Below are 27,114 nucleotides of genomic sequence, written 5' to 3' on the forward strand. Positions count from 1 at the left end.
TCCCTTACCACCCACTCCACCCGCTCCCGCTCCCCCCCTCAATACCCAGTAGAAACTATTTTGCCCTTATCTCTAATTTTGTTGTAGAGAGAGTATAAGCAATAATAGGAAGGAACAAGGGGTTTTGCTGGTTGAGATAAGGATAGCTATACAGGGCATTGACTCACATTGATTTCCTGTGCGTGGGTGTTACCTTCTAGGTTAATTCTTCTTGATCTAACCTTTTCTCTAGTTCCTGTTCCCCTTTTCCTATTGGCCTCAGTTGCTTTAAGGTATCTGCTTTAGTTTCTCTGCATTAAGGGCAACAAATGCTAGCTAGTTTTTTAGGTGTCTTACCTATCCTCACCCCTCCCTTGTGTGCTCTCGCTTTTATCATGTGCTCAAAGTCCAATCCTCTTGTTGTGTTTGCCCTTGATCTAATGTCCACATATGAGGGAGAACATACGATTTTTGGTCTTTTGAGCCAGGCTAACCTCACTCAGAATGATGTTCTCCAATTCCATCCATTTACCAGCGAATGATAACATTTCGTTCTTCTTCATTGCTGCTTAAAATTCCATTGTGTATAGATACCACATTTTCTTAATCCATTCGTCAGTGCTGGGACATCTTGGCTGTTTCCATAACTTGGCTATTGTGAATAGTGCCGCAATAAACATGGATGTGCAGGTGCCTCTGGAGTAACAGTCTTTTGGGTATATCCCCAAGAGTGGTATTGCTGGATCAAATGGTAGATCGATGTCCAGCTTTTTAAGTAGCCTCCAAATTTTTGTCCAGAGTGGTTGTACTAGTCTACATTCCCACCAACAGTGTAAGAGGGTTCCTTTTTCCCCGCATCCTCGCCAACACCTGTTGTTGGTGGTGTTGCTGATGATGGCTATTCTAACAGGGGTGAGGTGGAATCTTAATGTGGTTTTAATTTGCATTTCCTTTATTGCTAGAGATGGTGAGCATTTTTTCATGTGTTTTCTGGCCATTTGAATTTCTTCTTTTGAGAAAGTTCTGTTTAGTTCACATGCCCATTTCTTTATTGGTTCATTAGTTTTGGGAGAATTTAGTTTTTTAAGTTCCCTGCATATTCTGGTTATCAGTCCTTTGTCTGATGTATAATTGGCAAATATTTTCTCCCACTCTGTGGGTGTTCTCTTCAGTTTAGAGACCATTTCTTTTGATGAACAGAAGCTTTTTAGTTTTATGAGGTCCCATTTATCTATGCTATCTCTTAGTTGCTGTGCTGCTGGGGTTTCATTGAGAAAGTTCTTACCTATACCTACTAACTCCAGAGTATTTCCTACTCTTTCTTGTATCAACTTAAGAGTTTGGGGTCTGATATTAAGATCCTTGATCCATTTTGAGTTAATCTTGGTATAGGGTGATATACATGGATCTAGTTTCAGTTTTTTGCAGACTGCTAACCAGTTTTCCCAGCAGTTTTTGTTGAAGAGGCTGCTATTTCTCCATCGTATATTTTTAGCTCCTCTGTCAAAGATAAGTTGCTCATAGTTGTGTGGCTTCATATCTGGATCCTCTATTCTGTTCCACTGGTCTTCATGTCTGTTTTTGTGCCAGTACCATGCTGTTTTTATTGTTATTGCTTTGTAATATAGTTTGAAGTCAGGTATTGTGATACCTCCTGCATTGTTCTTTTGACTGAGTATTGCCTTGGCTATTCGTGGCCTCTTGTGTTTCCATATAAATTTCACAGTAGATTGTTCAATCTCTTTAATGAATGTCATTGGGATTTTGATGGGAATTGCATTAAACATGTAGATTACTTTTGGGAGTATCGACATTTTTACTATGTTGATTCTACCAATCCATGAGCATGGGAGATCTCTCCACTTTCTATAGTCTTCCTCAATCTCTTTCTTCAGAAGTGTATAGTTTTCCCTGTAGAGGTCTTTCACATCTTTTGTTAGGTTTACACCTAGGTATTTGATTTTTTTTGAGGCTATTGTAAATGGAATTGTTTTCATACATTCTTTTTCCGTTTGCTCATTGTTAGTGTATAGAAATGCTAATGATTTTTCTATGTTGATTTTATATCCTGCTACCTTGCTATAGCTATTGATGATGTCTAGAAGCTTCTGAGTAGAGTTTTTTGGGTCTTTAAGGTATAGGATCATGTCGTCTGCAAATAGGGATATTTTGACAGTTTCTTTACCTATTTGTATTCCTTTTATTCCTTCTTCTTGCCTAATTGCTCTGGCTAGGAATTCCAGTACTATGTTGAATAGGAGTGGAGATAGTGGGCATCCTTGTCTGGTTCCTGATTTTAGAGGGAACGGTTTTAATTTTTCTCCGTTAAGTATAATGCTGGCTGTAGGTTTGTCATATATAGCTTTTATAATGTTGAGGAACTTTCCTTCTATTCCTAGTTTTCTTAGAGCTTTTATCATGAAATGATGTTGGATCTTATCAAAGGCTTTTTCTGCATCTATTGAGATGATCAAGTGGTTTTTGTCTTTGCTTCTGTTAATGTGGTTTATTACGTTTATTGATTTTCGTATGTTGAACCACCCCTGCATCCCTGGGATGAAGCCTACCTGGTCATGGTGAATAATCTTTTTGATGTGTTGCTGAATTCGATTTGCCATTATTTTGTTGAGGATTTTTGCATCAATGTTCATTAAGGAGATTGGCCTATAGTTCTCCTTTTTGGAGGTGTCTTTTTATCATTTCATTAATTTTCCTGTTTTTATTATTTTCTTCTGGTTACAATGGGCTCATTGATTCTTTTTTCTAGATTCTTAAGATTGAAACTGAGTCAGTGATTTAAGACCTTCTCTTTTTTATCATCATTTCTTTCTTTTTTTTTTTTTTTTTTGATGGTACTGGTGGTTGAACTCAGGGCATTGAACAAGCCAGGCAAACACTACCATTTGAGCAGTTCCCAGTCCTTTCTTCTTTTCTTAAATAGGGTGTTTGGTGCTACAAATTTACCTCTAAGAGCTGCTTCAGTTGTACCTCATCAATCTTTACCTGGGTTTTTTCATTCAATTCAAAATATTCTCTTTTTCCTTATAATTACTTATTTGTTTCAGTTTTTTTTTTTTACTTCTTCTTTCTTCTTCTTCTTCTTTCTTCTTCTTCTTCTTCTTCTTCTTCTTCTTCTTCTTCTTCTTCTTCTTCTTCTTTCTTCTTTCTTCTTTCTTCTTTCTTCTTTCTTCTTTCTTCTTTCTTCTTTCTTCTTTCTTCTTTCTTCTTCTTTCTTCTTCCTTCTTGTTTCTTCTTTCTTCCTTCTTCTTCTTCTTCTTCCTTCTTCTTTCTTCTTTCTTCTTCTTCTTTCTTTTTCTTCTTCTTCCTTCTCTCTTCTTTCTTTCTTTCTTCCTTTTCTTGTGGCACTGGGGTTTGAACTTAGGGCCTCTATTTGTTGTGCAGATGCTCTTACTGCTTGAACCATTCCGCCAGTCCTTTTTGGTGATGGATATTATTCTCAGGATAGAGTCTTACAAACTGTTGTAACTTAGGGCCTCTATTTGTTGTGCAGATGCTCTTACTGCTTGAACCATTCTGCCAGTCCTTTTTGGTGATGGATATTATTCTCAGGATAGAGTCTTACAAACTGTTTGCCAGGAACTCCTGGCAAATGCTCCTGATCTCTGCCTCTGGCCTAGCTAGGATTGCAGGCGTGAGCCACTGGGGCACCCAGCATCAAGGGGCGTGGAGTGGGTGGTAAGGGAGGGATTGGGGGCAGGGGGGTGAAATGACCCAAGCCTTGTATGCACATATGAATAATAAAAGAAAAAAAAAGTATGCTATGTAATTTTCAAACATGTAAGGATTTTCTAATGATCTTTGTAATTAGAAAACATACTTTGTAAAACTTTTACATTTTTTCTGATAAATGTTTTAGTGCTAAAAATATGTTCTCATTTGTTCATGTGACCTTGAAAAGAATGTGTGTTCTGTCATTGAGTGGGTGCTCTGTAAATGTCAGTTAAGTCTCTTAGTAATGCGATTCACGACTTTGAGGATCTGTGGGCTTTCTGATCACATGTTCCTTTTGTTATTGAGAGAAGTGAATCAAAACTTATACTGAGTTTGTGCATTTGTTTTCTTGTCATTGAACCTTTATCAGTTTTAACTTATGTATTTTGAAGTTCGGTTAACAGGTACATAAGTAGTTAATGTTCCTATGGCTTTTTATTGAATTCATACTTTTCACGTCTTAAAATAACCCTCTTTTTCCTTGGTTACCTTTTTGGCAGTACTAGGTATAGCAACCCATGGTTTTGTGTGTGCCAGGCAAGTGCTCAACCACTGAGTTACAGCCCAATACCAATTCTTGGTATTTTTTTTTCTTGGAAGTCACACTTGTTAATATTACAAACTATCTCACAACAAACATCTTTAAACCTCGAGAAAGTGTCAAGCTCATGGTGCTAAACACAATTTTCAAAAATTCTAATTTTTTTAGACAACTTTAAGTTTGTCATTTTCTACAAACCATGATTGGTATTTTCTTTAAAGCAAAAGACTTGTTTTTAATGAAAATGTATGACCAATACTCTAATTTTAGCAATGATAGTTTATCAGTCTTCCTTTGAATAAAAGAGGCATCCGATGAGGAAGAAGTAGCGAGTTTGGCTCACAAGTCAATTACAGGTGTATTTTTCCTGAGAACCACCCTCAGACCTCAAATGCTAGTGATGCATTATGCACTCAGGTGTTGAGATTCGTTAAAACTGAGAGCTTTCCCTGCTTCTCAATTTAAAATAGAGTACATCAAAATAGTGTTTTCTCAGGGCGTCCTGGCCTTTTTCTTGTAGGGAAGAATGCTACCATTTGATTGGCACCAAGGCACCATCTACTTTTTCCACCATTGCTTTTGCAACAGCAACACAGTGAAAGAGCCTATTACATTTTAGTGTTGTGAAAAGCTTGTCTTTAGAGAAACTCTGAAAGTGCCCCTCCACTGGCATCGATGGACTACATCTTGAAAACACTAAGTAGTATGCATGACTCCATCAAGCATAAAGATTACTGTTGGAGTTGTGAGGAGAAAGACCATATGAAGAAAGCAGCATGCTATTCAGATTTTGCTGCATTGTCACTTAAACTGGATTGCATTGAATTGAATTGAATGCCATAAAGCTGGTTCCTGAGGATTGTGGAGTGGTTGACGACTTCTGATGCACAAGACCTAAGTAATTTTCTGACTGTATCTATTATTGTTCATGTGACAACACAGCCCAGGTGTGTTCGCATGCCAACTCGTAGATCACTGCCATGTATATATGGCTTATGACTCTTGGATAAAATGACATGTGAATGTGGCAACATAACTACAAATGCTGATCTTTATAACAGAGGGATAGTATTCCTAAATGCTTAAAGTCTTTTTATGGCTGTTTTAAATGAAAAGTGATTCAGTTCTTTCTAAATTCTTATAATCAAGCCTAATGGCTAATATATAATCTAAATGAATGACCAATGTGGTCAAGAAGAGGGTGGATTCACTACACTTAGCAATGTAATTATACATAATTTAAGGCTGTTTTTGTTTGAAAACAGCTGACTTTATTAAGTTGGTAAAATAGTCCCTATATGATTTTATTTGCATTATTACTGTTTCTTTGAAAATCTTTTTTCATGGGCAGCCCAAACATTAATTCCAGCATTATCTATAAATTACTCAAAGTAAATGAACCCTAAAACAGGAGGCTTTCTTATTTGAATTTGTCAATTTGAGGACCATTTCTGAGTCTATTCATCATCACTGACCACTGTCTTAAAGACACAGATATTCATGAGAACTGAATATTTATGAATGAGATTGATGTGAGTTAGATACCAGTGTGTGAAGGACAGCTCTGTGATGGGGACAGAGAGTTCTGGATGGATCTTTATGAATGGATCTTGCATCTATTGTTCATCTTTTTCAGCTCCAGAGAGGGTACATACCTTATGTCCAGGCAGGTGTAATTATCCTCATTTTTTATAAATAGAACATTCAAATTCAAAACATTAACATAACAGAGCTCTATGTCTAGTCAGCATCAGAGCTGGGGTGTGAAACTAGATCTCACTGACTTCAAACCTTTGTTGTTCTTGATGGGTTTGCAACAAAGGCAATTAAATATAATGACTACATTTTTCACAGCTACTGTGCAGGACCACTGAATAGGAGTGGGAAGGTTGTGGACTTTACAAAACAGCCCACAAGGAGTTCAAAGATGGTTTCAATCCACCCTGAAGCCCAGCATCCCAAGCTATGCCCCTTAGTATAGGTGCAAGTGCTCCAGAGATGGGATGTATTGCTGTAACTGACCACTGAGAGGGCGTCCTGGTCTATTAGACCACGTTGCACACTGCCATGTGTCATGGGTTCTTTGTGTATGTTGTCTCTAATTTTAAAAGCTATCCTTTAAAAAGTCCTTTTTCTTAAAAAGTCTCCCTGCTATACCAAGACCTCCCACTCCAATGGCTCTCCTTGGGATTGCTCACATGCAAACAGATGAGGAGCTCAGAGAAGCCAAGACTACAGGTACACCATGGGTCCTAAGAGTGTCTTGTTTTTGCAGAATAGGATATGGATCTGCCCACTTCTGCCTTCCTTCCCACAACTGGCTATAGTGCCCACTCCTCACCCCACTATGTCAACCTTCCCACCATCATGGTATTGAGATATTTATTTATGTTCCTGTCATCTCATTAAATCACTAGGCCATAAAGAAAAGGGGACAGGCCTTATTGATTTTATTTCTTATTACTGTGCCCAACTCATGGTGGATGCATTTTCTGTTGAACTGGATTAAGTTGAAGTTAACATGCCTGTCCCTAGAGATATAGGCTCATAGCCTCATTAGTACTGTGTTAATCAAATTAAGTTAGCCACTACTGGACAGGAAAAAGATTAATAGCTGTTTCAAAAAATATAACCTATGTGGTTGACCTGTGCTCAAAGGGAGTATGGAAGTTAGCAGAGTGAAGTTATGACCCAGAGACTAAATATTCAATTTATGTCACTGATGTGTGCAGGCCGTCACTTATGCTAACAACTTGCTCTTGTATATTGGTACTCTCAAGGATCTTGCCTTTATTGTTCACTTTATTTTGTAATGTTTTCAATAAGTTACAGATCTGAAATGTGATTATTAGTCATCAAATGTAAGGAGAAACTGAGGTACTCAAAGGACGAATTGATTAATGAGATGCAAAAGCAAATCAAGCCAAGGATCTTGATAGAATCTGGTCATCTTCAGTGTCCACGTTCCTTTTTGTCTTCCTTTTCTCCTAGCACACTAATAATTCTATTTACAGTCACTTGGTACTGCTGTGGAGGCAGGAGGCTCTGTTGTCACTAGAGTGACCACTTCTGCATTGGGTCACTCCAGTGACAACAGAGCTGTCTGCTTCTTGTTACATGAGAATGTGAAGAGCTCACAGATCGCCTATCAACCAGGGTATAAATTAGGGGTTCTTTTCCATAGGTATAGCTTTATATTAAACTTTGTCATTGAATTATTTTTAAGTGATAGGGAATGAGGGAAACACAGGTGTATTATCAGCCGCAAGAGTTTTATTGTTTGGACACACAAGGTATCCGTGTGATGTCTTCTCTGTTGACGAAGAGAATGGTGGAGAAGCAGACAAGGGGCTCTGCCTCTCTCCATCCTGTGTGTGTTCTTGTGCATTTTTTGTTTGTTTGTTTGTTTGTTTTGTGGGGTTTTTGCTTGGTTTGATAATTTTTCTTGCTTCCCATTTTTTAACATTTTAGAGTAAAAACTCAATTGTAACGTTGGAGCATAGCCTGTGCCGCCATCATTGGCTCTCCCTTTAGTGCTTCCTGGTTTTCTGTGGCATGCTGCATCTCCCATCCTCTCAACAGCATCAGAAGATGTAATGTCATACAGTGAGCATCCTTGGACCACAGCTGTGATCCACGCCCACCTCCTTTAGGTGCAGCTCAGGGCCTCACCTGCCATGCTACCTGCCATGGACCTCCACTCCCACAGCCTTAATGGCTCTGAGCACTCCTGCAGCATCCCAGCCCTGACCATCATCAACAGTGTTATGCTCACCTGTACTGTGAGCATAGTGCAGGTTTATCTGTTCTCTCTCTCACCAGTGTGTGAGCTCCACAAAGAGCCAATGTTTCGCTCATTACCACTTCCTCAATGTAGAGCATTGTGGCTCACAGCAAGCATTCAGTAATTCTTTGTTAAATCATTTATTTTCACTTTTATGTAAGGAGAGCATTTACATATTGTAAGGCCATGATAAATGTTGATTGAATAAGCAGTGTTTTGATTTACAGTTACATTTTCAGGAATATAATTATTCTAAATAAATGAACCACTATGTACTTATTCTATATGCTGTATGAGTCACTAAGCCATAACGCTCACTTTATCATTTACAAACATCATTGCTCATCTTAATAACAAGAAAATAAGATGCTGTTATTACAGTTGTTAAGAGACATGGGTTATTCAGTCTGTTCATTCCAACTAATTAAAAAATCAATTTTCTAGTGAAAGTAACTTCTCAAAGGTTAGAATTAAGAGCATATTTAAGGTTTTATTGAAACATAGGGCCATAGTGGAAGCTATAAGGTCTTTTGAGAATAGCCAAGCTGAGATACAGTCAAAGAACTGTCTTTTATTTTCAAAACCCAAGCATTATCTATTTCTCACGCCACCCTTCGTTTCTGGAAATGATGTCTTTCCTACTCAGTTTCAGTAGTGAGAACAAACAATGAGGTGAAGGAGAATAGAGCAAGGCTGGATGTGGCAAGGAGGCTGTCTGTGAAAACAGGCGTCTGCAGACCTCAGCATCTCACTCGTGCGGCTGACACCAATGTCAGCCAACTTGCTCCTAAGTGGCTTCAGAATTTGAAAAATAATTGAGGGATATAACACGTCTCTGTGTACTTACCCGGAGGCAGATGCGTAGTTTCTGAAGACTGACTGTTGCTAAGAAACTAAACTAGTCTTAGAAAACTGTTTGCCAATGATCACTGCTCTTTCAAAGAGCAGAGACTGTATCTTTACAAACCGCTTAAAGAAATACCAGAGCCAATGCTGTCCTGTTCACACTACTTGAAGGTGTTATGTCCCTTGGACAAAGGGCACACTGAGAAGCCTTCGGATCTTATTTATCTGGCTGAAGCTCTTTCCAAAAAAAATAAACTGAGTAGGAATCAGGAACCATTCTCCTCTGTCTTCCACAGTACTTTCAGGATCTATAATAGTGAAATACTTGTTTCATCAAAACAAAATATCCACTTACACAATTTTCTGGGGAAATCGATCATTGTTTAAGCATCTATTAATTTTCTAATTTCAAAATGCAAAAGGTGGTTGATGAATTAATTAGCCTACTTTATGATAATCATCAGAAATGTCAGCTTGCACACTAATGTTCTCTACAGTGACCTTTGTAATATAGATTCTTTCTCTATTTCTTGATACTTCATCTGTAGAAATGTGCTGAAATAGAAAATATCATTATTTCTGTGCTGCATTCTGTGGTATGGAGCTCTGTAACTCCATGTTTTCCCCACAGTCTATTTTAGAATAAAATTCTGCAGAATTTCCACAACAGAGGCACCAGTCACCTGTGAGGCCCAAGGCAGTGTGTGAGTGAGCCACTGGTAACATGATGATGAGTGAGCCGTTTTAAGATCGATGTAAAAGTCGTGAACATTAAATAATCCACCCATGCACTGGCTTGGGGATCATTCTCCCTGCTCTACAATTGCCTTGACACTTTACAAACTCTTTAGGATCTCAGATTATTAATTTTCTTTTCCTTTATGCCTCCATCAGAAGGAGGCTGAGATCCACTAAGAATTTCTGGGTTAGAACTCTCTTGGTTTCTGTGTTTATATCCCAGGGGAAACAGAGAAAAGTCCAGGGAAGGTAGCTGGCCTTTTAGATTTGACTAGCATCTATGTAAGATCAATCAACCCAGATCATATTTGAATTGTATGTCACACTCCTGCAGCATGAAGTTTCTGAATTTTATTAGGAAGGTTACTTAGGCTTTGTGCTTATATAAGGGAGGAGGATGAGGAGAAAGAAAGAATTGAGAGGTGGGCAGACATATTCAAAGACCAGGAGACTGATGGTTTGTTTGTTTTTAATGTACTGATGCTTCTACAGCTCTGTGCATATGCGTGTGTGTGCGTGTGCGAGCATGCACATGTGCGTGCAAGTGTGTATGTGTGTGAGCATGTATGTGTGTTCATGTAGGTATGTGTGCATGTGCATGCATGTATGTGCACACGTGCATATTTTTGTGTGCGTGTGCATGCATGTATATGCATGTTTATGTGTATGTTCATGTATGTGTGTGCTTGTGAGCATGTATGTGTGTGTGCATGTGTGTTGATTCGCTTCTTTTTCTGTACTAGACTTGCAATAAGCAGAGCAGGTCGCCCCTCATGGCTGTGTGCTTTCCAGCCATCAAAGTGAGGCTGCCATGGGCTTGCTGAGGTGGGATGCTGGAGGTGGCCCCTTTGCCTGGAGCCCTTGCTGCAGTGAAGGGGACTTTCTTGGTGAAGAGTCAGGCCATCTGCTCCCAGTACAACTTCTTGAGCATGGGCCAGTCCATCTCATTTTTTCCTCAGAAGAAAAAGAAGCCAGAGTCCAACTTGTGATGTGAAGGGCAAGGGTGACAGGAGAGGCCAGGCAAGTCAGTCAGGAAATACACCTCACTGTGTGAAATGCAAAGAAGCTGGAGACTGAAACACATGGAAGGCTGGCGTTAGGGTAGGTGTTGGTCCAAGACACACGGTGCACTTGATTAGGAAGAGCACATCCAGGGATCCAGTGTTCAGTGTTGGGACGGTAGCTAGCAATGGTGAAATGTTTAACGCAGCTGAGAGAGTGGATTACACACACACTCTCACTCTCTCACACTTGCACACTGTCTCTCTCACATGCTCACTCATGCACACACACCCCTCACACTTTCACGAGCTCACACTCGCTCACACCCAGACACACTCACACATTCACATGTACACTCACCCTACACACTCTATTATGCATACTCACACATACACACTAACACGGGCACTCACACACACAGCCACACACACACAGGATGAGCTGAGGAGATAAACGTGTTGCTTTGCTTCACTGCAGTAACCACTGTACAAGGGAAAATGTATTAAGGGTTATGATATCAAAACATATCAAAACCTTAAAACGCCAGGCACAGTACCAATATCCAGGCTGGTTGAGTGACAGGAAAATCAAGGTTCAAGGTCAACCTTTGTAAATACAATAAGCAAAAACTCATCTTAATAAATAACCCTGGCCTGGGGGTACATGCCTCTGATCCCAATTTCTCAGGAGGCATAGGTAGGAGAATGGCAGTCCAAGGTCAAGTCCTGGTAATCATGTAAGACCCTACTGAGAAATAACTACTAAAGTATGAAGGATTGGGAGTGTTTTTCAAGTGGTAGCGTGCCTACCAGGCGAGCACAAGGCCAAACCCCAGTAATTCAAAACAAACCCCAGAAAACAAAACCTTAAATATATACAATAACCCCCTACACACACGTACACACGTACACACATACACACACACACACACACACACACACACACACACTCAATCTGGCTTCAGCTTTGCTTGGCTTTATATATGCTCCTCCCTTGGGAAGGAGGAAGAGAAAATCCAAACCAGCACTCGTGGCTGTCTGCCATGCCCTGGAGCCAAAGCAGTCCTCCTCTACCTAGTAAGCCTTTGGTATCCTTCCCAGGAAGGAACTGAGCCCTGAGCCTTTCAACAAGCCACGGGAAACATGGACAAAAGGATGGGCAGTGGGATAGGACTGCTCTGTGTCACAGTGTCCGAAGAGGCTCAGCATTGTGACTACACAGCCAGGGTCCTGAAGGGTGGTAGAGCAGAGTCGGGCCACTTTGAAAAGTGGGAGAGTGGCCCAGCCAGGCAGAGAGGAGACTCTGCCTTGCTTCATCATGGAGATACAGGGAACAAGGAAGAGTTGGCTAAAGTGAGCACAGCAGAGCAAGAGCACAGCAGAGTAGGAAGGAACATGGGGTGAGCTGGGCTGGGCATCTGTCTGCCTGGGTGATGCTCATAGTTTGATTCTGTGTGTCCACACAGCACAGAGGGACTTCAGGATTCGCAGACCTAAGGTACTTTCTTCTGCTCTTCACAGTGTCTGGTTTGCCTGTTGCAGATTTACTTAGTCCTAATTTGTTTGTTAAATATGCAAGTAATTTAAGACTATTTCTAGGAATGGCCCAGAATTAATACAACATAGAGAAGAAACTGTAATATGAAGACACTATCTTGTCGGGTTGAAGTAGGGCAAATGGTCACAAGCGCAGTTGTGCAAATGGATGGGAACAGTGTACTGAGGGTTTAAGAAATCTGAACAGGGGACCATATTTTTGGACACAGGACCTTGCAACACAGTAAGAAGGACATGGGGCTAATGCCTGACCTGAGCTGCTTTTGTTTTTCAAGTGTTTAAAAGCTAGGATATACTAGGAAAATCAGTTTTAGTTTTCACTGGAGGTGCTTTCGTTATCTGGGATTTCTTACAAATCAGCTCAAGGCAAATGCGTTAAGCCTGCTTAATCCCAGGGAAGCAGCAGGTAGAGCCAGGAGAGATGGCAAATGGGAGGGAGGAACACCAAGTCCTGACCAGCGCAGCATGCACTAGGTCTACAGGCTTTGTCCCCCAGTGGACTCCTGAACCTGTTGTTAGTTGTAACTCCCCTCCCAGCCCCTCTGTCCCATTGTCAGTGTGGGTCACCCTGATGCCCCATGTTTCCAGGCTGTGAAGTCACCTGAAAGGTAATCTAGGGCCTTGTCTAATGGGCTCAGTTTGGACAGTGCTTAGCTGAGGTGGCTTTGTTCATCAGGTGATGTCTCAGTGGACTTGGGACTCTGGTCAGTCTCAGCTCTTGGGCTCTGACTGCAGGGCCACAGGTACAGAGTAGACATTGCTGAGAGCCAGCAGGGAGGTATGTGCTTCCCAGTGCAGCCCTGTTTGCTGAGTGTTTGTCTCACATCCTTCACGAGCTTGTCCTAGAAGTCTAACTGGGGGTGACGGGGGATGCCAGAAAAGACAACAGAAAGGAGACAAAACGTGCACAAAGCTGGGGCCAGGTAGGCTGGGCACTCAGATAGAGACAACCAGCAACCTCCACCTCCAGTGAGTTGCCAGTGGCAACAGGAGGTGGAGAAGCATTTCTCTGGGGAGGGGTGTGAAATCATGATCTTTGGGAACAGGAGAAACCTGTGACAGCTTCTCTCTGAACATAAACATCTTAGGAAAAACAGCTGTACTGCATCTTGCCCACTTCTGCAGCTGAGGCTCTGCCAACTCGAGCATGCAATCTATTGGATGTAACTATGCTTGCTCCCTTCTGTGGTTTGGGGCTAGGCCAAACTCAAACACACAGCTTATTCAACACCTGTTGGCTCCCCACATGTTTGCTGTGCCGGCTGGGTACTTACATGTTTGTGTCTTTTATGGTGATTCTAAACTTACTTGAGGATCTCATAGTTCATCAGGGGTGTGTATGGGTGTGTGTGCGCAGGCACATACTGTGTGCTCTGTGATGTGTGTGATATGCTCTCCCCCTGCTCTCCTGGCTCTGATGTTGTCATTACACCTGTCTTGGGTTGGGCTTGTTAAACTTCAGTGTTTTGATGGCTGGTCATTTACAGGTAACAAGAGATGAGGGATAAACTGGAAGATTTTTCAAAGAGTAGGCATGAGCTCAGAAAAAAATATTTGCCAGAGGATCTTTGTATTTTGCAGTGTTTTCTGATAAATCACAGATTGAAATAATAAATTTCAGAGCAAAATGACAGCCTGAATCCAGGCACTGCGTGATTTTGGCCAAGTGAATCTCCGAGTCTCCCTTTCTCCTCCATAAAATGGAGATGGTCCCTTACTCTGCTGAGTTAGTGCAGGGGCCCTCACTAGATGCCTCTCCAGCATGAGGAGTCATCAATACCTGTCTTCCCCTTTGCTATCTGGCACCTGTCTGGCTTTGCACCTGTGGGGTCCATTGAAGAGATGAACAGGGATCAACTTTGTCCTAAGATGTGTGCTGTCCAGGCACCACCAGCTGCTGGAATCTTTTTCCTTTCTTCTTTCTGCACTTGCTACCTCTGACATACACCCTGCTGTGCCTGCTCCTTTGGCTGCAGAGCCAGGGATTGTCCCCTGGCTACAAAATTACAAGGAGAGAAATGGTGTCTGGCTGTAGTTCTGAGTGCCGGGGTGCCGTAGGAAGGAGGTACCAGTGGCTCTGTCTCTGATTTGAGAAATGGCACAATTGAGGTGAGGAGAGGCCAGGGGAACCTTCTCTTCCAGGTCAGTGGCTCTGTCCAAGCTCTAATTCCAGGGAGGGCCAGCCACAGTCAAGCCCCTTCCCTTCCTGCTCTTCCTGAAATGCCTGGGTGGTGAACATGAGGACTTCATTCCTGCACTTTGCAGGACAAAGAAAGCCTCTTGTCTGCTAAATAGCAGGTTCCCATCAACTCATAGCATACTTAAAAGACTTGAATTAAATTTTCTCTCAGGGAAATTCACACATTTTTATGCTGTGAGAGATGGTCACAGTTTTAAAACTGCTGGTCGCTGGAAGCCCCTTTCAACACCTTTGTGGCACCTGGTTTTCCCATTGTTCCTGGGGATCTTTGAACATTGTTGTTAATGGCACAATACCTAGAACCCATCCTTTGGCTGGAGAGGAATCCACTCTCTCATGCTTGTTTTTATCCTTAAGATTTGAGGGAATGGGTCTAAAAGTTGTCACCATTAAAAAATGACCCAGAAATGACACATTGCATGCAAAAATCAAAAGGATCATAAAAGGTATCCCAGTATCGGGTCTTCCCATATGCATAGAGCTACACTCCTGTCTCTGAGGAAGGCACTCTCTGGGATGCTGAGCCGGTGTTGGGATCTGACAGCCTCTCCCTCCTATATGGCTGCTGCACTGTCTTTCAGGCAGCCTCAGACTTCAGTCAATGGAGTCATTCCTTTCTAGGTAGTAGGAAGCACTTTCTGGAGAATCCAAAGGACACCCAGAACCAACATCAGCTGAGTTGGAAGGAATGAGCACTGGGGGTGACCCCCATCCCCCCCAGGGCCCCAGAGGCTCTGCCTTCTGGGTTCCTGAGCTGCCATCTCTCCTGTGCAAGGAAGAAACTGTGCAAGAAAGGTTCCCACAGGCCAGAGGGCAAGTAAGAGAGTCTGGCATTGCCACTGGATTCCAAAACACAATTCAGGAGTGTCCTATCCCTCAGCCCCACCAGTCTCCTGATCCATAGTGGCAGACAACAAAGCATTGGGTTTCCACAGCCTTCACGCCACTGTCATTCTCACCTCTGCCTATTCTGCCTGTCTCCACACTGCTGCAAAGGGAGGTCTGTGGCTTTGCTTTGTCCCTGTGTCTCACAGTGGGGACTGAAGAACAGGGTATGTGCATTGCTGCAACTCCTTTGTACCATTTCATGACTGTCACCTGAACTACACATCTGAGCTTAGAAACCCGGAGTTGTAACATGAGCTGTGCCAATACAAAGGACCTCTGGGTGCAATAAAATACAGTGAAAACACAGGCCTGGGTAGTCATATACACACATGCACACACAGTGCACACATGCGCACACAGTGCACACATGCGCACACAATCCCTTCAACACTCCACACACCATCATCCTTCACAGCAATAAACTTCATTACCCACACAAAAATAGTTTCAGCTCTTCAACATTTCTGTCTTTGGTCAAGTGTGATTGTAGATATCACTTCCCCATGTCAACCCATACTCATTTTTCTATGACAAATGTGACAAGTTCTTGCTTGAACTTAGAACTAAAGACAAGTCTTGTTCAGATGTTGCTTAAGACTGAAGACAGTATAATGCAGTGTGTATCTCCTTTTCAGAATGTTTAGATGACCAGTTATGGGTATTTCAGTGTGACGCTTGAGCTGGGTATTCTAAACAAAGAGGAGATGCCTGTCTATATCTCTCCATCCATCTAACCATCCATCTGCTTAGAGCTAAATGTAAAGACAATTAACAGGTACCTGGGTGCAGTTGGACAGGAGAAATAACTTTGGTTGTTCTATGGTACAGTAACTATGTTTGGCAATAATTAATTGAATATTTCAAAATAGCCACTACACAAGATTCAGAATGTACCCAAAACAAAGAAATGATGAATATCTGAGTTGGCTGATGTCGTAACACTGATCTGATCCTTACATGTTGTGCACACGTGATGAAATGAGACACTGCCTCCGCCATTATTGCTAAGTATCAATTAAATGAAAACAAATTTAAAGGAAAGAGCTATAGAGGGTAATATTGTTTGTCTCTGTGCATCCAGTGGACACCAGCTACTGTGGGCTGAGGAAGGAGGTAGGCGCCTTGCCCAGTGTGTTAGGGATTGCCCAGTGCAATCCTGCTAAACTGTGGACAATTGTCATCACAACTAAGGCAACAAACACCTGTTTAAGTCACTTCAGATTTAGTTGTGGTGCTCATGTTAGAGAAGTCCACAAATAGCTCTTTTCTAGAAATCCGTATTTAGAAATGGTGCATTTTAGAAATGAACCTATCTGGAAATAGTTTGTTCACCTCGGAAGACTCTTACATGGTGCCAGGTAGAGTCAAATAGGTGGTGATGAATGAAACATCTTTAGAAATCGGAAGCTGAGAGATGGTTTTTCCAGAAGTGCTAAGCAGAGTAAAAAATGTGTTTTCTATGTATTCCACTTAAGAGACAAAATCATTCTGCTTTCACTACTTTAATTAGATTTTGCCATTTGAGGGTTATCAGCACACAATGTATCATGACCTTATACAAAATCATTTCTCTTTTAATTTGTATGGTTTCCCACTACTGATAACTTTATGAGTTCTATGACATAATGAATCCTAGGTGTTCTAAATATTTTTGCCAATGAAGATACGTTTTTACTGAAAATTTCCTCTAAAAAATTGCAAGAAAACCAAATTAGATGGTCTAAATGTTATACCTAATACATATTACTTCAAACATAATAAATGGAAATCAATGAAGACATTGTTAATTATATATTTGAAGCTGAAATCATTGAAAGCTTCTAAATCGAGCAGATTTGAAAGCTAGGTAAAACCAAGCAAAGGCTCACATTAATAAGTTAGAAGATAGGTCAGATTCCATCACAAACTCAACTTGATTTATTACAGAGAGGAGACCACTCCAAGGACTGCTTCTGGGAATGAATTCTTTGGGGTTCCATTTTTTTAACTTGCCACCAAATGAAGAGATTGCTATTATTAATAATTCTAATACTTTAAAAATTTAAAAACCTTCATATTTACTGATGGCTATTTCCAGTCATCTGTATGAAAGGCATCATGACAGTAATTGAGAAAGGCTTTCTCTGTGTCATCCCAAATGTCCTAAATATGAATGTCCACTGTACCAAAGCAGAGACTAGTGGCAGATGAACACCGCACAGTATAAGGAAGGTTCCTCCATGTTATGCTGGAGTTGGCTGCTTTCCTCTGTGTCTGATGCAAGTCTGAGAAGAGTAGGAGCTACACTAAGTGTTAAAAAGTTTCTTTTAATATTCCGTATGACGTAATAAAATTAGAAGTAACACACTTATTAGAATATAGAAAAATACCTAGGATGAAATTACAACTGGAAAGTAGTTCTGAGCTATTTTTCCTGGTTTACAGAGGTAGATACTTGGGAGGAGGTCCATGAAATTTTGTATCAGATGTCTTTCTTTACTGTGTTGCTACAATCTTTGCATTCTGTTCTGTAGCCACATTGTATTCTTCAAATGAGTCAGAAAATAGTTTAGTCAAGCATGGTCTTGGTGTTTTACACTTTCACAACTTCTAAAACCTTCGTTTACAACAATTTTCTCATATTTTGGAGGAGAGAGACATATTTTATTGCCAGAAATGAGACCAATTCATCACAGTGGTGATATCATTGTTTCTTTTTTAAAATCAACAAATGAAATTGTACCCATTCATGACATATAACATATTCAGAAATATGTGTGCATTCTAGAATGGCTATATCAAGCTAAATAACATAACTTTCCCTCATATATAACGTGATGGGGATGTTTAAAATCTGTTGGGCAGTTTTCAAGTAAGCAATGTTTCAAAGTAAGTTTTCTTGTTAGCTGTGGTCACTCTGCTGTATAGGCGGTCTCCTGAACTTGCTCCTTCTGACTATAGTTTTGTATTATTTGCACACTTCCCCAATCCTTCTTGCTCCACCAGTCCCTGGTGAAAACCACTCTATACTCTTATGTGAGCTGCTTCTCAAGATTCCACACTGTAGTGAGACCTGTGGAATTTGCCTTTCTATGCTTGGTTTATTTCACTTATCATAATGCTTTCCAGCTTCATCAGTGTTACTGTAAATGACAGTGTTTACCCTGGATTTTTAAGGCTGAATGGTATCTTTTTTTGTACACATATTACATTCTCTTTGTTCAGTTATGTACTGGAGGACACATTGATCAGTTCCATATCTTTGCTATTTGTAATGCTGTCACATGCAACAGGACACTGATTTTGACACTGGTTCATTTCCTTTGGATGTGTAGGCAATGACCAGTAGGAACTGATGGATCACTTGGTAGTTATACTTTTAGTTTTTCCAGTAACCTCTATGGTGTTTGCCATAACGTCTGTACCAATTTACATTCCCGTCAGCCCCTATTTCTGCACCCTCTCCCATGCTTAACTCTTGTCTTTTTACTACTCACTATTATATGACATGGTGGGATATTGCATTGTGGTTGGGTTTGCATTTCTTTGATGTTAATGATGCTTGTTCATCACCTTTTTAACTTGACAATTTGTCTGCTTTTGATAAATGTCTGTGCAGGTCCATCCTTTGCCCATTTTGTAAGTGGATTGTTTGTTTTTCTATTGACTTTTTCAGCCCCTTGTGTATTTTGGATATTAAATACTTACCAAATGTATGACTTGCAATGTTTTCTCTCATCCCAAGGGCTGTCTTTTCCCTCTGTTCATCTTTTCCCTTTACTGTACCTACAATCTTTCATTTGAGTCTGTCTCATTTGTCTATTTTTCTTTTGTTGCCTGTGCTGGTGGAGTTTCACATTCTTGATTTCTGTTCATGAAACAGAGTACAGTTCAGTGAGAATACTGAAGGGGCTATTGACTGAATGTGAGAAAAAAGCATGTGTGAAAAAGCTAGAGGTTTGTTGAAGCAGAATGCACTCTGTGACTATTGAACGTTTTGGCTGCCATAATTGAAACACAGTGATCGGAAAGCAGAAGCAATAATTCTTCCTTCCTCCCTTTATTGCAAATAACAGGATTTTCTTTTACTTTTTAAGACTGAGTAGTATTTCATTTTTACATATACAACATTTTCTTTACTCATTTTTGCATTATTCGGCACAATTGATTGGCCGTCTTTGATATTATTTGTAATGCTGCAATGAACAAGGGAAAGGGACATTAGACATTAGCATTTTAGTTTAAGGGGATCACTAAAAGTACGGGCACACACCCTATTACCAACCACGTCATTTTGTGTGTGTCCTTCAGAGTTCTTAGGAAACATTGGTTTTCTCCGTGCTCAGGCATCGCTTTTCTTCCTTCCTTACCTCCTACATTACCTCTGGAGACTGGTTTTGTATCTTACTCATGTCTGTGATTTTGGTCCCTAGAATTGTGTGGCATAGTCTATGTTCACTACAAATGTTCTGAAAGAATGACGAAAAATGTGGAATCTCAAATTTAAGTGTATAGAAAGAAGTGGGGATGGGGTCCTAAAGGAAGATAGAGTAGCTTTTAAGACAAGGTTATTAGATTTATCTCATTAGTTCAGTGTGGCTCAGAGGTCTAAACAAAGATCAAAGCATAGAGGTTTAGAGGAATGTGTCCAGAAATATAGCTGTCTTTTAGTAACTGTTGAGACTGACAGTGAAACTGAGCATTGTGTTTTGATTTCTACCCCTTTCACCTTAAAAATAGTCTATACTTTCTATCTACAGTGTGTTTTTCTCAAAAATAGTTCCATAAAACTCTTGTCACTTTTGACAGTTGGTGAAAAAGTGCTTCCTAGTGCTTCCAGACTCTGTGTCTGGGAATTTCCACATTCTTTGCATTCTCTTAAATAGGCAAACACTTCTCTATATTAAACTTTATCAAGCTGAGAAGTGCATTTAGAAAGATGTCTAATTTTGCTGAACCCAGAATGTTCTATCCTGGGTTGACCCTGAGTTGATGGCTTTTGCATACAACCATCTCTATTCCCAGAAATAGTGTTACATAGATGTAAGAGAGGCCTGGGTCATGTAACATGAATAATATTCATTCTGATATTACCTGTGAGGATTTATTTCTCAATCAACAGGGAGGGGATGCATCTGTTTATTTTTCCTTTGTTTGTACATTCATTAGTAATCTCATTTGTCCAGATGGATGATTATGAATCTTTTCCCCAAAGACTGCTCTTCCACTTGCTTCTTCTAAAACTCCACCCCCGGGTTTGTCAAACAGAACACACAGAATTCCTCCCTGCACAATGGCTTGTCAGGCAGTGAACTAACACTGTTCTCCACACAGTGCCAGTTGCCAGGCATGGAAGAAGAATCGGTGTGTTCAAACCTGAAGGATGCCTCTCACCCCTCCTTATGCACGCATCCAACCGTTATTCTGTGACAACGTTTTGTTAATGTTTACAACCTTAACGAGACATGTTTTCAGATGCAGCTCTGAGCCAAAGTAATATTTCATCTCACTCTAGGCTGGATGGATTGCTGTTTTCTAAAAGAAATGATTCTTTTCCTGTAAGATGTATTTCTGAATATAATATCCCTGGCCTTCTTTTAAATATGATTAATGTTTGTGATAGGAGCATAGATCCTTTACTGCAAGCTGTTTTTTTTAAATGTGATCTTTTCAACCCTTACTTTTGTAAGATATTCACTCACATGGGATGATGTCCAAGTGTGGTACAAAACCCCATCACACACATTTGTTTGTGCAACCACAATTCTCTGTGAGGTCACTTTGAGTGTTTGTTTTCTGGTGACCAGTATAGGTTCATGGTGGTCTCCCTGCATAATTACTGTTGCTGTCACTAGAAGCATCATAGCAGTTACTTTGTTGATTTTTTTTCTTTAGGAAGACTTCTATGAATAATTTGGATTTTTTGTTTGGTGACTGCCTAGGGTTGGTGCAAATGTGCAGTTCTCCTGTGAGGACAACTATGTGCTTCAGGGATCCAAGGGCATCACCTGCCAGAGAGTCACCGAGACCCTTGCAGCTTGGAGTGACCATAGACCAATCTGCAGAGGTGAGGCACCTGTGGGAGCGGGGCATTCTTCCTGGTGGGGATGCTTTTCTGACCCTGCAATAAGGTTTTAGTGCACAGCATTATCTGTAGAGAACATAGTGATGTGGATAAAAATGAAAAATATTTCTTGAGTTTTTTAGGAGGCAAACACCTCCAAGGATATTAATGTTTCCACATTCCAGGAATGATATGAGCAAATCTTATAATTCAAGCTCTAATAATCTAGTAACTTGGTGTCTATGTATCATCTACCTATATATTATCTATCTACCCATCTATCTTCTGTATCTGTATAGATAGATAAATAGATTAAATTACACAAAATATGCACATATAAGAACATTTGTTGCATAAACAGATTCTTTGAAAAGTTTTATTTGCACCTTTCCAAATCTAAAAATTCTTACTCTTTAAGTGTCATGAGGTTGAATTTGGGGGTTTTGGTTGTGAGAGATCGAGGGAGTTTGTTTCTCTGACCCCAAATCATCATTTTCTGAATAAACTATCTTAAACTAACCTCTGACTTGCTCCTTCAAAGGGAATGCATGACGTTAGGAGAAATAAAAGCCTTAATGTGTCACTATATTAACCCTGCCAGAATTAGCAATCATACCAAAACTAGCAGAACATCATTTTATCTGTTTTAATTTGAAAATTATGAATAAAATTCAAAGAAAGATGATCTTTGTGGGCTTTCATTTTGCATTTTGTTCACAAAACAATTTTTGCAAGCTGATAGACTTTAAAGAAAAAAGAGTACTGGAGGGCCAAGTAATAAGGAGGAATGCTTCATAGGTACGGATATCTCACATTTGTCAAAGGCTTTCATACAAATGGCTATAAAAGTGCAATGTGGATCCAAGATGGCAACTGGGACACAGCCTCAGACCTCCTGAACTCCGTGAACCAGGGACTTTGCTGAGAGGCTGGAGACATGCTTGGCTGAGGTAAAGCACCAGGGAGAGCTGAAACATCAGCACTCTGAACCCCTAGCTCGTGGAAGGCTTCTCCATGCCATGATAGACTAAAAGAATAGCCAGAGCTGCACACCAAGCCCGGCCCCATAGGCCTGAGGAGCTGGTGCTCTGCAGGCCGTGGGATCTCTGATCCTCAGGCCCGCTCCTCAGCCCCGCACGATCTCCGCCAGACCGAGTCCCTAAGGCCTGCCAAGTCAGCGATCCACAGACATTCACGATCTCCACTGGGACCGTGCCCCTAAAACCTACCAAGCTAGCAATCAACAGGCACACATGAGCTCCACTCCACCATGCCTGCACCCTTCAAGCACACCTGGCCTACACTCCAAAGGCCTCCACCTGCAGGCCCGTGGGATGCCACCCACCCGCCACCCGCCACAGGAGGGATCCAAACCTGCCTAAGAGACACACAGAGACAGGTCGGATGCTAAGGAGTAACATCAGAACAACTAAGACTGCAATTCTACTGCTCCAGAAGTGATGATTTTTTTCCTTTTTTTCCCTTCTTTAAGGTTTTTGCTGCCTGGTTTGCTGTTTGATCACCCACCATCTCTCTTGTTTATTTTTCCTTTCTTCTCTCTTCCTTTTATCTTTCCATCTCTTTCTCTTTTTTATCCTTCTCTCTTGATTTTGTTACTATTAATATTGTAACCCAACTAATGCTAAATGACACATAGTGCAGGGATAGAAATGGTACCTAGTGGAAATATGGGAAGAAGAAAAAGGGATGGAAACCATTCTCCCCCCACCCCCTAAAGTGAAGTAGTACAGGATTTAGAGTGAAATGAAGAAAGTGGATACCCAGATCCAGACTCCAACAAAACAAAGATAAACTATACCAGGGAACCCAAAGAAGCCCACAAGAACAATCTGAAAGAAGAAATCCTACAAGTAATTAATGAGAATTTCATAGAGATGTTAGTAGACATGGTCAGCCAAGATGTACAAGAGGCACTCAAGAAATTCCAAGACAACAAAATTAAAGAATATGAGAAAACACAGAAGCAAATAAATGAAATCATAGGAACCCTAAATAAATACCAAACTGAAACAGAGATCACCATAAACAGATAAACAAATTAAGGGCAAAAATTGACAATATTAAAGAAGAAGTAACCCATGATATGGAAAACCTCAGAAAAAAGAATTAAACCGAAATACAAAACAAAATGGAAGGCCATTCCAGCAGAATAGAACAAACAGAAGACAGAATCTCAGAACTTGAAGATGAAATGGTAATTAAAGGAAAAACAACACAAGACCTGTGAAAAGAAAATGCAAGAACTCACTGACTCCATCAAATGAACAAACCTGAGAACCATGGGCATTGAAAAAGGAGAAGAGGTGCAGCAAAAGGAATCCACAATATATTCAACAAAATAATAACAGAAAATTTCTCAAATCTAGAGAAAACTATGCCCATTCAGGTACAGGAAGCCTCCAGAACACCAAACCGACCTGACCAAACTAGAACTACCATGACATATTATCATTAAAACAACAAGGACAGAGACTAGAGAAAGAATATTGAAGGCTGTAAGAGAGAAAAAACAAATAACGTATAAAGGTAAACCCATCACAGCAGGCTTCTCAACAGAAACATTAAAAGCAAGAAGAGCGTGGAGTGAGATCTTCCAGGTACTGAATGAAAATAACTTCAATCCTAGGATATGCTACCTAGCAAAACTATCATTCAAAATAGATGGAGTAATAAAAGTCTTCCATGATAAGCAGAAACTAAAACAATATGTGACCACAAAGCCACCACTACAAAAGATTCTTCAAGGGATTCTGCACACAGAAAATGAAAGCAAACAAAACCATGAAAGGGCAGGCAGTACCAAACCACAGGAGAAGAAAAAGCAAGAAAGTAGAGAGTAACATTGATTCAGCTACACACAAACCCTTAAATGACAAAGACAACTACATGACAGGGATCACCATGTATTTATCAATACTAACACTGAATGTCAATGGACTTAATTCCCCCATCAAAAGACAGTGATTGGCAAACTGGATTAAAAAGGAAGATCCAACAATCTGCTGCCTATAGGAGACCCACCTCATTGACAGAAATAAGCACTGGCTGAGCGTGAAAGGCTGGAAAAAGATTTATCAAGCCCATGACCCCTGAAAACAGGCAGGGGTAGTAATACTTATCTTGGACAAAGTAGACTTCAAACCTACATTGATCAAATGAGATAAAGAAGGACATTCCATACTAATAAAAGGGGAAATACACCAAAGGGAAATAAAATTTATCAACCTGTATGCACCCAATGTCAATGCACCCAATTTCATCAAACATACTGTGAAGGACCTGAAAACATATATAAACTCAACACAGTGGTATTGGGAGGCCTTAATACCTGACTATCACCAATAGATAGATCATGCAAACAAAAAATCAATGAAGAAATCCTAGAACTAAATCACACCATAGATCGAATGGACCTAGCTGATGTCTACAGAACATTTCATCCAACTTCTACACAATATGCATTCTTCTCAGCAGCTCATGGAACCTTCTCCAAAATTGATCATATCTTAGGGCACAAAGCAAGCCTTAGCAAACACAAGAAAATAGAAATAATGCCATGCATTCAATCTGATCACAATACATTAAAACTAGAAATCAACAACAAAAATAGCAGTAAAAAACATGCAAACAACTGGAAGCTGAACAACACATTGCTCAATGATGAATGGGTCATTGATGAAATAAAACAGGAAATTAAAACATTCCTGGAAGTTAATAAAAATGAAAACATGACCTACCAGAAACTATGGGACACAGCAAGGCAGTCCTAAGAGGAAAGTTTATAGCATGAGTGCATTTATTAAAATGACCTAATACTATAACTCAAACTCCTAGAAAAATAAGAACAAGTAAATCCCAAAACAAGAAGAAGGAAAGAAATAATTAAAATAAGGGCTGAAATCAATGAAACAGAAACACAAAGAATCAACGAAAGAAAAAGCTGGTTCTTTGAAAAAATAAATAAGATTGACAAACCCCTGGCAAACCTGACTAAAATGAGGAGAGAAAAAACCCAAATGAGTAAAATCAGAAAAGTTGAGATAACAACAAACACCACAGAAATCCAAGAAATCACCAGAGGCTACATTGAGGGCCTATACTCTTAATAGATTTGAAAATCTTGAAGAAATGGACAAATTTCTAGAAACTTACAATTGCCAAAACTGAACCAAGAGGATATTAATCACCTATTATAGATCTATTCAGATCTATAACACAAAAAGAAATTGAAGCAGCATTCAAGAGCCTCCCAAAAAAGAAAAGTCCAGGACCTGATGGATTCTCTGCTGAATTCTATTAGACCTTTAAAGAAGAACTGATACCAACCCTCCTTAAACTGTTCCATGAAATAGAAAGGGAAGGAAAACTGCCTATTATGAAGCCAATATTATTCTCATCCCAAAACCAGACAAAGACACCTCCACAAAGGAGAACTACAGGCCAATTTCCTTAATGAATATAGATGCAAAAATCCTTAATAAAATAATGGCAAACCAAATCCAGCAACACATCAGAAAGATCATACACCATGACCAAGTCAGCTTCATCCCAGGGATGCAGGGATGGTTCAACATACGCAAATCTATAAATGTAATACAGCACATTAATAGAAGCAAAGACAAAAACCACCTGATCATCTCAATAGATGCAGAAAAAACTTTTGATAAGATCCAACACCATTTCATGATAAAAGCTCTAAGAAAACTAGGAATGGAAGGAAAGTACCTCAACATTGTAAAAGCTATATATGACAAACCTACAGCCAACATCATACTTAACAGTGAAAAACTGAAACCATTCCCCCTAACGTCAGGAATGAGACAAGGATGCCCACTATCTCCACTCCTATTCAACGTAGTACTGGAATTCCTAGCCAGAGCAATTAGGCAAGAAGAAGAAATAAAAGGAATACAAATAGGTAATGGTCAAATATCCTTATTTGCAGACAATATGATCCTATACCTTAAAGACCCAAAAAACTCTACCCAAAAACTCTTAGACACCATAAACAGCTACAGTAAGGTGGCAGGATACAAAATCAACTTATGAAAGTCATTAGCTTTTCTGTACACCAACCATGAACAAAATGAAAGGGAATATATGGATACAATTCCATTTACAATAGCCTCAAAAAAAAAATCAAATACCTAGGAGTAAATTTAACAAAGGATGTGAATGACCTCTACAAGGAGAATTACAAACTCCTGAAGAAAGAGATCGAGGAAAACTACAGAAGGTGGAAAGATCTCCTGTGCTCATGGATTGGTAGAATCAACATAGTAAAAATGGCTATACTCCCAAAAGCAATCTACATGTTTAATACAATTCCCATCAAAATCCCAATGACTTTCATCACAGAGATTGAAAAATCTACCCTAAAGTTCATTTGGAAACACAAGAGACTGCAAATACCCAAGGCAATACTCAGCAAAAAGAACAATGCAGGAGGTATCACAATACCTGACTTCAAACTATATTACAAAGCAATAACAATAAAAACAGCATGGTACTGGCACAAAAACAGACATGAAGACCAGTGGAACAGAATAGAGGACCCGGATATGAATCCACACAGCTATACCCACCTCATTTTTGACAAAGGTGCCAAAAATGATGGAGAAAAGACAGCCTCTTCAACAAATGTTGCTGTGAAAAGTGGTTACCCGTTTGCAGGAAACTGAAACTAGATCCATGTCTATCACCCTGTACTAGTATCAACACAAAATGAATCAAAGACCTTAATATCAGACCTGAATGAAACTCTGAAGTTAGTACAGGAAGGAG

The 27,114-nt window shown here is 40.1% G+C and overlaps 1 protein-coding gene across 2 annotated transcripts in view; it reads left to right on the forward strand.

Moving 5' to 3' along the window:
- Window positions 1–27,114, forward strand: part of Csmd1 (CUB and Sushi multiple domains 1) — a 1,661,894-nt gene that overhangs the window by 1,124,823 nt on the left and 509,957 nt on the right. For both annotated transcript variants that reach the window (XM_074055299.1, XM_074055300.1), the window contains exon 9: window positions 21,188–21,312. In XM_074055299.1, coding sequence (XP_073911400.1) covers window positions 21,188–21,312 — 125 coding nt within the window. The remainder of the gene's footprint in view (window positions 1–21,187; window positions 21,313–27,114) is intronic.

Source organism: Castor canadensis, chromosome 14, assembly GCF_047511655.1.
Source record: "Castor canadensis chromosome 14, mCasCan1.hap1v2, whole genome shotgun sequence".
NCBI classification, from domain to species: Eukaryota; Metazoa; Chordata; class Mammalia; order Rodentia; family Castoridae; genus Castor; species Castor canadensis.